Source organism: Rhamphochromis longiceps, linkage group LG20, assembly GCF_057381845.1.
Source record: "Rhamphochromis longiceps isolate RC_006_pf linkage group LG20, R_longiceps_female_GT1.1, whole genome shotgun sequence".
In the NCBI taxonomy this organism is placed as follows: domain Eukaryota; kingdom Metazoa; phylum Chordata; class Actinopteri; order Cichliformes; family Cichlidae; genus Rhamphochromis; species Rhamphochromis longiceps.
The window spans coordinates 6,683,287-6,696,697 of NC_140576.1; the positions used below are offsets into that span (position 1 = coordinate 6,683,287).

Sequence of the window (13,411 nt, forward strand, 5' to 3'; positions counted from 1 at the left end):
TTTAATAATCTCACTGGTTGTAAAACAACAAATCATTTGCATTTTTATAGATAATTTTTAATCTGTTTGAGATTGGAATGACTCATACAAACTACTGTGTATGCTGAAGATAAAAAAGGGCAAGTTACACAGGTAACAGTTACACAGGTAGGCCTTGTCTTTGAAAATGACTTTGAGCTTTGATTATTATTAATAGTACACACACACATACACATGCTGGTAGTTTGAGACTCCAGACCGAGATCCTGAAATCTGCTGAAGCCACTCTTCCGATTTGGGGGTTACAGCTCTTACACTGTGACACTGGGACCACTTTGGACTTAACCTTCCACGTCTGCTCCACTCGTTCCTTCAGCCCCTGATACTTCTCTGTTTTCTCGTGCCCCCTGTTCTTGATGTTGCTGTCCCTTGGGATTGCAGGCCCTATCACAACTGTTGTCTTTTGCTCCTTGTCAACCACCACTATGTCTGGTTGCTGGCTAGGAGTTGTTGTCTGTCCACAGGACCTTAATCCTGTTGTTCGCTACCATCTTTAATGGTGTTTCATATTGGAAATTGGGGACCTCTCCATATACAGCACAGATGTTTCTGTACACTATCCCAGCTACTTGGCTGTGCCTATCAGTGTGTGTGATTCTGGGGCACCTTTGCACAGTCTGCAAATTGGGTCCCGTTGGCTTCTGTGTCTGTGGATTTGTGGCATGGGGCCTGTTCTTGTTCTGACATGATCAGACTTCTGTGTTGTCCTTTAAGCTGTCCTTTTCCAGCCATTTTTGATATCAGCCATTTCCTCTGTCTGTTGATGGTACATCCCATTCAGGTCCTCTGTTATAGTTCCCCTTCCTGTTCCTAATCATCATCTGTCTTCAGCTGCCCGAAGCATTCTTGGAACAGCTCATCTCAGGGGGAAATATTCCTGATGTATTTGTGAATTCTCCGTGCTTCATCTGGGATTATGGCTCACACTCACTAATCCACGCCCTCTCTCTTTCCATTGCTCATATAACCTCAGGGCATTTGAATTAGGGTGGAGCACTCTGTGCATTGTGAGAAGGTTTAGTGTCTTGACATTAGTGACATCTGTCTCCTCTTGTTTTTATCCCAGCTGACCACAGGAGGAGATAAATGATCTAATGACTGATATTGATGGCTAGATCTATCTATCTATCTATCTATCTATCTATCTATCTATCTATCTATCTATCTATCTATCTATCTATCTATCTATCTATCTATCTATCTATCTATCTATCTATCTACCTATCTATCTATCTACCTACCTACCTACCTACCTACCTACCTACCTACCTACCTACCTACTGAAACTGCAAAATGCAATTTCATTTAAATGCTTCAACTCCAGGGACATTATGCGCATGAACGCTTATTATCACACTGCCATGTCTAACTGGGCAAGTCTGTTAAGAAAAAAATCAACCTAAACCTTGTACTGGACCCTGAAACTGTAAATGTCGTCATTAATTTTATTACCCATTAATTTTATTACTCTGGGCTGGGTTGAAAGCTTAGTTTTCTACCTTGTGTACGTATGTTTTTATCCATTTAGCTCTGATTGTGTGTTAGTAAATTACAACAAGGTGGTCTGTTGTTGTTGGCTTAACGCCTATCTGTTAAACTGAAATCAAATTGACTTCAGTATTAAATAGGTCTTTTGTCTTTTAAGTCATTAAGGACTTGTGCGAAGGCCAGATGTTTCCGGTTTATATTTTTGTGCATTTGCAAACAAATGTTTCCCATCGGCTTTATGTCGCAAGCAATAATAGATCATTAACTGTCAAAGTGTATATCCCGGCTTTTTGTACAGCAGATAAGTGGAGGGGACAGCGTGTGTGACAGTGAAGAACCACCCTGACTCCGTCTATTAACGCGCCGAGAGCGAAAGAGTTAATGAAACTGGAAGTCTAAGTGGCTGGAGCCGTCCTTCCGGCTTTCTCTGTGACCGGGCCCATCCTTCTCAGAGAAAACTTCCCGGTCGTTAACCGTTATTTGTCACCAAATTATGCCTCATAAAGTCGTGCCAGTGTCGACAGTGTGCGATAATAAACAGCGCAGCTCCCAAGTTCAGGCAGAACACGAAGAGGAGTCACTTAGGATGCAGAGGTGAGTGGAACGTCGTTAAAGTTGCTCGCTGAAGTGTTAGTATGTATCGCTGAATGTTACTAAAAGTTACACTGACGACTCATTATTTAATCATTTATTCTCAAAGGGTGTTTGTCCGAGGGTTTGAGTTTTCCTCATTACTTATCTCCCGGGTTCAAAGTAAGAAAGAGTCCCATTGTTGGCACGAACGCGGGCATTTTTCCCCCAGCTGTGAGTCATATTTAGTACAACTCACCCGAGTGCTGAAGTTATACTAGTAGCTTGAGTTAGTTTAGTTTAGAGTCGAGTTGACTTTTTTTTAGATTAGGTGACAATGACGACAACATCACTAGAAATATGTTGTGCCCGGGCCTGTGGAGGGATTGCTTTTCAAGTGGGCAGGCCTGTTAATGTGTTACTGCGTTGTTTGGTGAAATAAACCTGTTAGATTGGACTGTAACTACCCCTGAGCAAGTCAATAATATGTGACCTCACTTTGCACGTCTCAACTGCACAACTTTTTGAAAAGTAGGACGTGGTATCTGCCTTTGCAGCTGTCATGATGAGCTGGATTCACTCTCATGCCATGCATTCCTTAGAACGGGAATGGGGAGGAGGGGGGGCTCACTTTAGAGTGCAGCAGGTCTGGGCACGTTTACCAACCAGACTGTTATTATTGTATCCATGGATGGATCCATAGTATGGGTATTTCGCGATGACATTCCTGAGTGGTTCGAGGTTATTTCTTTTGCGCTTTTGTCCTAATTTATTTACAGTCCCTAGTAGTCGTCCTGCACTTTCTAAAGCATGCAAAATAAAACCATGCAGCACATGTGCAAGTGTGCTTATTGGTCATGCTCACTGCGCTTCAGAGAATTATTTTAATTTGTAGGGCAGTGTTTGATTTAATGTTTGGTTATGGTTTTAAATATGAACACAAAACTGCTTATTTATTATAATTGAATTATTAAAAAGTAGGTTGACACAGAAACCCTGTATATTTCTTTGTAAATTACGGGATGATAATGTTGTACAGATTTATTTATTTATTTTTACAGGGGCTGTAATAATCTTTATCTGCCCATTTAAAGTGCTGAGTGTAGCTCCTTATGATGTGACTTTGTAGGGTTGCTCAATTAATCGAATTTTAATCACGATTACGATCTGGGCTTTCAACGATCATTAAAAATGACTGAGCCGATTATTAGCCCCTCCCTCATTTATCCGCGACACCTTAAAGGCCGGTCCGTGAAAATATTGTCGGGCATAAACCGGTCCGTGGCGCAAAAAAGGGTGGAGACCGCTGATTAAGAGGACCCGAGGGAAGCTCGGAAAGTTATAGTTATTTGGAGAGGAGAGTGACTGCCGTTGGTTGAAAAGAGTTTAAAAAAAAAAAAACTTCAGTGGTGTTGCACACTATTTTATATTATTTTTTTAAAGTTATTGTTAACCCTTTAAAGCCGGTCAGAGCAGCATGCTCCGTTTTGCGTAACTATTTTTAAATCCCTGTAGAACCTGAACCGTGTAAGCTAGCGCAATAATTTGTTTTGCATATCGTTAGCTTCATAGCATAAGTGCCTAAGTCATTGACTTAGTCAAATGACTTAGGCAATTATGCTATGAAGCTAACGATATGAAACCGGAGGAGTTGTACTTGCATCTTATGCCATCAGCTTGTCCTCGGTCACGGTTTCGTTCCACATATAGCTTTGCAAAAATTGCATAAAAAGCGCTTGCAGGAACAAAAACATAATATTCCAGAAACACGCTTTGCCGTTCCTATCAGCTGTTCGTAACACTTCCCACAGTGAAATGATGCACATGCTGTTTTCTTTGCAAATTTGCATCATAGGATTGTTTTTTGTTTTTTCCTGCAGTATATAAAAATTGCTGTATCTCCAAAATAAAACTATGAAGACACTCAAAATAAATTTCCTGTGGTGGGAAACTATTTTTTGCAACTTTATTGTATTTAAAGTTTTGAGGGATAAACCTCTTAAACTTCTCCAAGTAGAAATATATGTAAACAAAACAAAAGCGATTTTCAATTTTTTTTGTAGTTTATTGCACTTTTTTGCAATTTATGTAATTACTATGCACTTAATGCATACATATTATTAAAATATGGGCTATAACAGTTGTATTGATGTATAGCAACTTGAAATGCTCCCACAAATGCCACTACAGCATGTAAAAAAAAAAAAACAAAAATAATATAAGCTCTGGTGGACTTGGTTCTATAGTAGGTCTTAAAGGGTTAAATAAATATCGTCAAATAATCGTGATCTCAATTTCAGTGAAAATAATCGTGATTATCATTTTTGCCATAATCGAGCAGCCCTATGACTTTGTGAGTCTGCTGTAAATTTTATTTATTTTTTTCCATTCAGCACACCTACTGGAAGTGGCCTTGATGGAATCTTGCTTCAGTGAATTTTATGTTCTGTGGGTTTCTTTGAAAAATGGATGCATATAAAGAACAAATCTCTGGGCAGAAGTAACATGTTCGGTAATACCTTACGAAATGACGCTTATTTATTAAGGAGAGCTCTAACTATTGAGAGTTGAGTTAGGCTTCCTGCTACTAGAACTAGGGGAGTTTTGGAGGCTCGTAATTCATTCTCAGGAACACATTAACGGCGTGTTCAGAGCTGGTGAGGAACTTAATATGTCCAGAAATTATGATGATCAGCTCCTTTACATGTCAGATTTTTCTTTTTTAGGTCACTGCCAAATTTCCATTATATTCAACTATTTTGGCGTAAGGTGAGGCTATGAATTAAACCCTCACGATGCTGATCTCCTTACTATAAATGCATATATATATATATTGTCATATATATATATATATAATAATTTCAGTTCAGGAGTGCAATCTATAACCTTATTACTTACTTGTGGGTCAACACTTTGATCTGAATTTGACCATCTCCCTAAATGAGGCTAACAGTTTTTAAAGCTGGAGTGCAAGCCTCTTGTTTAATCCATGCTGTGCCCCCCCCTCCCATACTGTGTGCCACTATTGATTAGGAAAATGACCTCTTTGTAGCTGTGCAAAGGCCAAAGCAATCAGGACAAATAGCCCTGCCTAACTTTGCGTATCTCTGTCAGGCAGCTAATATGTGCAGTGCGCTGAATGCTGACGTGCCTCACATTTTATATCTCTCAAAGTATAAAATCCCTTTGAGTCTGGATACAATTTTAGGAAAGAAATTCTGTTTGTATTAGCTGCCTTTTCAGCACGACGGATCAAAAAGTGTGTGCAGGTTTTTTTTGTTTTTTTTTGTTTTTTTCTTCACACTTTACCTCTGCAAGACTCGGCTTTTAACTTTTGGAAAACATAGTCAATATCCTTTAGAGACTTCATCTACTGATGTTACTGAAACGCAACCTCACAGACAGCCACTTTTTAAAGAAACCATTTCCACATTAGAAACTTTAAATGTGTTTTTGTTTCTCTTCTGTTCTCTGACATATTCTATATCTCTCGGGATTTTCATTCTGTGTCCACCCCCTTGTATCTTTCTCTCTACAGTTTCTGACTTCGTCTGCAGCTGCTCTGACTGAAATCTAGGGACTGCCAAGATGCGTTCCACTGTGGGTGGACCACCAGACACTCTTTGCCACGAACAGGCTCGTAGCAGTAACAATAACAACAGCAACAACAACAACAACAACACCAGCGGCGAAATCAATGGAAACTCCGGTTCCCAGTATGCCCTGTGTGCTTTGGGGGTTGGGCTTATCGCCCTTGGTATTGTGATGATTGTGTGGAGTGTGGTACCTGCAACACCACTTGGCAATAGCAGCAGCAGCGGCAACCCGGCAGGTGAAGGCAGGAAAAATAAGGCGTCTTCTGTGGCCTTCGTCTTGACGGGCTGCGGAGTGGCTATGCTCCTGCTGTCATTATGTCTGGGAATGAGAAACAAACGGAGGGAGCAACAACTCCGGGAGGCCCAGAACCACAGCGGAGCACGAGGAAGGGACCAGGAGCAAAGGGAAACGTGAGTTTCATGACTGACTAAATCACTTTTTGACTTCTTTTAAAAATTAGGGCTTTTTTTCCAAAATGACTTCTTCATTTTTTTGTGTCTATTAAGAGAATCTCAAATTCAGTTAATTGTATTCAGCACGCTCCCAGAGAGTTTTTTTTTTTTTTTTTTTCCTTTTAACCTGAAAACATGTGAGAGAGATCTGCTTGTGGTTTTTATTGCCTGCTCAAGAATTTCTTTAAAGGCAGCAACATTTACTCTCACAGTAGCTGAAATTCTTTTTCAGCAGTGTAAATCTCAGGGTTAGACATCAGGGCAATCACTTTGTCAGCCCTGATATAAGCTGTATCATTTTCACTCATGTGAGTCAACGCTAGTGCAGGACTGGTCATTGTGTGACTATAATGTGTTTGTGCATTTAAATAGTATGTGTAATTAAAGTGTACCATTTCTATTCTTGCATTTCCATAAATGTTTACAGTGCTGAGCAGCAAGCCCAGCGTTACGCGGTGCCCACCTACGAGGAGGCGGTATGCAGTGGCCAGTACCCGGTCACTCAGAGCAGCCTTCGCCCGAGCGTCTCCCAGCTGCCTTCCTATGACGACCTGGTGCAAGTGGATGGTGTGCAGTACGAGAACGAGGGGTCAGAGGGCACAGTTAGCAGATCTCAGCCTGCCGTGGATTCGAGTGGTCCTCCTGCTGCTGCTGTTTCTGCATCAAACCATAGACCTGGGAAAAATAACCTTAAGCTTCTCCCTATCAGTATCCGCAGGATTAAATCGGAGAAGCTGCACATGAAAAACATTGATAACTCTCAGCCCACAGCTGGATTCAGTATTGAACCACTCACCCCCCCACCGCAGTATGAGGATAAAGTGCCGCCGCTTTAAGATGGAGCTGATAATGTTTGGAACGATTCGGTGGAATTTCGATCATCTTCTGTGGATTTTGATCAGCCTTTGCAAGCCAAGACCTGGAATATGACTTGTTGAAGAATGCGGCCAGCGGCATTAAAATACATTCTCTGTTCAACAGTAATCATCATGCCAAAGAAATCCAAAGCACTGAACGGGAGAAAACTTTGGATCTCTGAAGTGGATACAGGCAGTAAAGGACATACTTGTTGCATCCTTGCTTACTGTGACACATCTTTATCAGACTGTGGCACATTGGATTGAGGAAACTGCACATGCAGGGTTTTTTTGTTGTTGTTTTTTTTTTAATATTATTGTAGGTTTCTGTTAATAAATTACCTTTATGTTACTGGCCTCCACTGTACACTGACTGTATGGGTGAGTTGATGGTGAAAGAGCCTAAGACGCGCCTGAGAGGGGGGTGGGGTGAAGTTTTGAGAATTTAAATAGATATAGCTACCATTTAGGACTTGGAATCCTTAGGATTAGCACCGCCTGTAGTTTACCAATTGTAAGGTCCACAGCGCCTGTGTATTGTATGCACTTTGGTGGCTTGACCTGAATCAGGCTGCACGGAAACTCTCCCTCATTATCAATAGTATTGCTCCCACCCCCGGCCCTCTCGAGGTTAGGATCAAATGAATTTCGATGTGTCTTAATTGGCGTGTGTGTGAGGGTCTGCAGAGCTTTGTAGATCCAGTCTCTCTACATTTGTAATGATGGCTTCTGTTTTACTGGACTTTGATTTGGAGGGTTTCTTTTATGTCTCTGCCTCAAAAAGCTGAAACCTGGTACTGGGGGTTTCTTTACACATTTTAAAGTGAGGCATCTACTCAACGATACTCATTCGGAAGCTTTTCTACTGAACCAACATGAAACAAAGCTTTATTAGCGTCTGTCTGCTGCATTTCAAGCATCCCTTGTTGAATCTTTGGTTATGGTTCCACGGTAGTATGTTTATTTCTCGCAAAATAGAAATCCTAGTTTTCTCTTTTGAAAGGCTCCTTTGAAAGAAACTCTCTGCAGGTTTGCTCCACCCAAGGCAGGTGAAACAGGCTTGCTGAAGGATACTGTTTGACTTTTTAAGTTGTCCAGGTTGTTTGTCCTTTGCTTTTTCTTTTACCAACTGTGAAATGGTCCAAAATCAGTGCATTGCTGGATTTTAGTATCATTTACTGAGTTATTGAACTGTATTAATCAGAATTTTGATTAGAAGAGGAACCATTTAAAAAAAAATAAATAAATAAATGTGCTTGTCTAACAACTTCTCAAACGTAACCAGTCATGTACAGTGCAGCTGGCATACAGGTTGGACTAAACTGTTTGCTAAGGTACACCCATGGGTGTTTCAGGCGTAAACTGGCCAAATATGTTTTAGGGAGAGGATGAGGATGGGAGGATGTCCGGTGACGGGGAAGAGCACAAGGCCCTGGTCCAATTTAACCCTTGGGAGGTCGTAATCGTTAAAACTCATGTTTACACTAAAGCAGCAGGATTTGCCGGCATTAAAGTCATGATTTGTTCAAGAGAAGAGACTTTCTAGGAAGAAGAAATTTTCCGGGAAACTCAAAGTTTCTCGTTTTATGGAGTCTTTTGGCAGTGGCAGCTAATTGCAAGTTTGCCCTTCAGCTGTATGCAGTAAAGTGCAGTTTAAACACCTTTCTACTCAGAACAGCACTTCCTAAAACATCTCATTTACATTGGTTGAACTCGATTCAGCTCTAGTGTTGCTCTTTTAACGTAGCATTGCAATGCTCTAACAGCAAACACAGTAGGGAGTGTTTGAGGCAAACTGATGGAACATGTGAATAGTTGAGAGCTTTCGCCTGTAGCCATGGTGAACGGCGAGTTGTGAAGGCAGCTGTGTAGTCTGCTTCTCTGAGCTTGTTTTTGTTCGCGTTCTACACGGAAACAGAAAGACTCTGTGACTGTGTGCAGCTGTGCCAACATAACACCAGCTATTCTCACTTGTTTGCTGATCGCAGCTCGACTCGTATACTTGCCTTCCCTTAAAAGTGTGCAGCAAAGGTGCCGAAATAGAAGACACGCCGATGCGTTGGGAATGGTTTGGTCAGCAGCTGTATAAACACTTTGATATCTTCTTCGTGACAGACAGCTGAAGCTTAATTGTATGACTTATTAATTGCATTAAGTGTTACTAATATTGTGAAGTTGCACAGCTCACTTTTTTTTTGTAAGGAAAGTGACATTTTCAATTAGACTCTTCATTATCCAGTTTTATATTGTTTCTGATAAATGCATAAGGATACCAACTGACTATACAGTATACTGCACAGCACAATTATCATGTCACTAGAGATCAGTTATTGCAATTCATCTACAGTTTTGTTTTTGTTTTTTGTTTTTTAAACCACCTTCTTTGCTGCAGACATGAACACTGTACCTCATTTGCTAATGACCAATTAACTACATAACTGATTTTTATACTTGTATATAGATGAGTTCCTGGAAAAAAATGTTGTCAGTTTCATTTATTGCATTTTCTTTCTTTCTTTTTTTCTTTTTTTCTTTTTTTTTTTATTGCTTGATTGTTTGTTTTTTTTTGTTTTTTATTGTAGATACACTGTGAAACCATGCATTTCTGATAATTTGTATTTTTTTGTTTTTGTTTAGTTTTTTGATAATGAGTTTTTTCTGAAGACTGAACAAATTTATCACATTAATATTTTATAAAAAATAAAATAATTGTTTGTTAATTGGTGTTCTGTAACTATGTCTTTGTGCATTTATGCTGACCGACATAATCTGTTGAATACATAAAATTCCTATTTTCTCCCTTATACTTATACACTCACGGCACTGCATACACATCAGTTGCTTGTTCATACATATATTTAATCAGCCAGTGGCATGGTAGCAGTTGTGCATAGTCAAGACAACCTGCTGGAGTTCAAACTGAACATCAGAATGGGAAAGAAACTTGATTTAAGTGACTTGAACGTGGCATGGCTGCTGGTGCCAGATGGGCTGGTCCGAGTATTTCAGAAACTGCTGATCTACTGGAATTTTCCCACAGAGTCATCTCTGAGGTTTACCGAGAATTGTCTGAAAGAGAGAAAATATCCAGTGAGCGGCAACGAGGTCAGAGGAGAATGGCCAGACTGCTTCAAGCTTATAGAAAGGGAACAGAGTATTCAGAGAGAATCTCTGCACATTAAACCTTACACAGAGAGACACTCCTACCAGCTAAGAACAGGAATCTGAGGCTTCAAATTGCAAAGACTCACCAAAATTGGAGAATAGAAGATTGGAAGACAGTGTTTGATCTGACATTTAGATGATGGTGTCAGAATCTGCTGTGCACAAAATGAAATCAAGGATCGATTGTGTTTCATATATAGGTTCAGGCTGCTGGTGGTGTAATGGTGTGGCGGATATTATGGTGGGAAACTGACGTTCTTAGTACCAACTAAGCATCATTACCGTAAATGCCAAAGATTACCTGACCACGTCCATTCCTTTATGAACACAGTGTATCCATCTTCTGATGGGTGCTTACTGGAGGATAACACATGTCACAAAGCTCAGATCATCTCGAACATGACATGAATTCATTGTACTCGTATAGCCTCCACAGACACCAGATAAAGTACCTTTGACATGCGGTGGAATGACAGATGTGCAGCCAACAAATCTGCAGCACTGTGACACTAACATGCTAAATATGGACCAAAGTCTCTGAGGAATGTTTCCAGCACCTTGTTGAATCTATGCCATGAAGAATAATGGAAGTTCTGAAGGCGAAAGGAGGTCCAAACTGGCACTAGCAAGATGTAATTATGTTGCCAAATTTCAAGGACACGATTATATATTTGACAGTTATTCTGACACACAATGGTTTAATTTTACTGACAAAAACCACACTAAGTCATTCTTAATACTGACAAACCTAATCAAGAGTACTCGTGAGTTTAGTTTAGCATGAAACACCCTTCCTGGATTTGTGAGGCAGTGCTTTTGTCAGCTCAGTGTCGCATTGTTAATGTGTGTAAAGTAATCACAATAGGAAGCTGTTCATCATGTTGTTGATGTAATTGTCGTATGGTTGGAGCTCACTTGGCTAAAGGGAGCTGGCTTCTAAAAGACACTGTAGCCCTCGCCAGAGCCAAAGTTCACCACAGCATGGAGAACCTGCAGCTGCAGGGAGAACAAGGTTAACTCAAGAATCAAGAATCAAGGCTTTGTCTGAGGGGGCTTCTATGTTTTTGACTGATAAGAGCAATGCAAGCAACCCTTTCATTCAGATATCACAATTTGTGCTAGAGGCATCAAACTGAGCAAGCGTAGGTACAATCACAATGATATACAAAAATCTTTACTTATAACAAATCAAGCATGCCCGTCTTTCATAAACAACACCCCACAAAGCACGTGCTGGATTTCTAAGTCATAAATAGTCTTCTTTTAAAGGTGCTTTTTGTGATCACACTTTGCAAAATTTAACTAAAATGTTCACTATCAGGTGGCAGTGATTAACCAGAACATTTTAGTGTATTATTATTAATATTTTTATTATTCTTATTATTTTGGATGTGCAGTCTAGTTGTAAAAAACATGAAAATGCTTTATTTGAGCTGAGATCCAGGTTGTTGAAATTGCTAGCATTATCACTTTAGTGCAAAATGGTCCTGGGTTCAAATTTTCTTTTTCGGCTGGAGCTTGTTTCTTTTGTTAGGTTAAATGGTACTTCTAAATCAATTGTAGCTGTGCCACATAATGAGCTTTGTGGCAAGTGGATAGTCCTAGAGTCATTGAATTAACAATTAGACAATTAGGTTGTGTTTGCTGCTGTTTTACTTCTGTCTTATCGTTTCTTTTCTTTACAGCAGAGTGCAGTTTCTTTCTGGGGGGTTGTGTTGGTGGTGATGATGGCTGCTTTCCAGATGCACTGGCATGTCTTCCAGTTTGGACTCAGGGCAGGCTGCTTGCCACACTGGCTTGCTACCCCACCTTGTGGCACAAGGCTGAACTGCTCAGCCTTCTAACTTCATATCTTTTTAGCACAGCACATAGACATATGGGGACATAAGCCACTGCACTTCTTCCTTTGCCTTTGTGCTGATAGTTTTAATTGAGTATGAAATATTTGGGGCTTAATATGTTTTTAAGAAAAGAGAAAACTGCAATTAAACTGATGGTGACTGCACTTGCGTGGGGTTAATGCATGGTTGTTTGGGTGGCTAAACAATTTTAATTGGCTATCAAACTTATATCTTTGAGATCTCGTCCTTTTAGTAAGCTATTTTCTGACTGCATATTCTCTTTTTTGTGAAGTTCAGACTTTACTGCATGCTGCTGGTGACAAACATCCTTGCTGATGCTAGAGAAGCTATCCTGTTAATGTGCTCAGCAGCCCTGACAACTAACAGAAAAATCTAAACTTGTCGTATTTTGTTCATGGTGGAGTACTGGCACTGGCACAGTACTTTAATTTGGCTCATAAATCAGTGCTAAAAGCCCATGCTGAACAGTTAAAGCTGCCACAGATAGAAAATTTAACGATTTGTTTATTGAAACACCTAATATACATATTTTCCATAATAAATACACCCACATTTTCCACTTTATGCTTGAGAGCTTTTAAAAAAACGTGTTTTATTGTAGTTTTAGTTACACGGCCAGCTTTCATCTGATTTTGATTTGAACTTGCAGTGTGCTGTCCAAAGGAACAAGAGAGGGGACATGAGAGTCCATGGATTTGGCTAAAGTGTCCACTACTGTCTGGCTGGAGTGAGAGCTTAGGTAAGGCATCATATTTTATACCTGTAGTAATAAATGAATAACATGTATAAGTCATGCTGTTCTCTGTGAGGCCACCTCAAGCAGAGGTCGGAAACCACAGCACTCAACTGAGACAGGGTTAGCGATAGGGTTAGCTGTGTTTCCTGGTACTGTCTGATTATTTTCAGTAAATACACTCTTAGAAAGGGTGTTTGAATATGACTCATGTTCTGACTTTTTATAGTTCTGGGTCTTGATTAATTATTAAACATCTTAGTCCAGCCTGTGCCATGACACAATGTTTATTTCGTTTATGTGTGATCACGAATGACCCGGGAGATTAATAATTAGCTGCCTGCTTCACGTTACAGAGATCTGTAGGGTCCATCCAAGTGATGACGAAACTTCTTCAGTCTCAGCTGACCACAGGTTTATCCAATCTTATAAACAGCATATTTGCATAATGACAGAAACTAGCAGCACTGAAGGAACTGGGCTGGGAGGTCAGTTCCTTGATCATTAATATCAAAACCTGCAGTCAGCTGAGACTGAAGAAGTCATTTGGATGAGTGATGAAACGTTTCTCCCACTGAAAACACTACATCCAGATGAACAGAATCAACTGTTGTGTATACTTTGTCTTGTGCTTAAAACGGTCTTGCA

General features: G+C 40.2%; 1 protein-coding gene across 1 annotated transcript; it reads left to right on the forward strand.

The window, feature by feature from the left end:
* Window positions 1-1,943: 1,943 nt before the first annotated feature.
* Window positions 1,944-9,646, forward strand: tmem51a (transmembrane protein 51a). The gene is made up of 3 exons (XM_085394834.1): window positions 1,944-2,121; window positions 5,636-6,104; window positions 6,574-9,646. Exons 2-3 carry the CDS (start codon window positions 5,686-5,688, stop codon window positions 6,980-6,982), a joined length of 828 nt encoding a protein of 275 aa, XP_085250960.1. The 5' UTR covers window positions 1,944-2,121; window positions 5,636-5,685; the 3' UTR covers window positions 6,983-9,646.
* Window positions 9,647-13,411: the final 3,765 nt, after the last annotated feature.

Coding starts and splice junctions, on each gene's coding strand:
- tmem51a (XM_085394834.1), top strand. CDS start 5,686: ATGCGTTCCACTGTGGGTGGACCACCAGACACTCTTTGCCACGAACAG. Junction 6,105..6,573: donor GACCAGGAGCAAAGGGAAAC/GTGAGTTTCATG, acceptor AAATGTTTACAG/TGCTGAGCAGCAAGCCCAGC.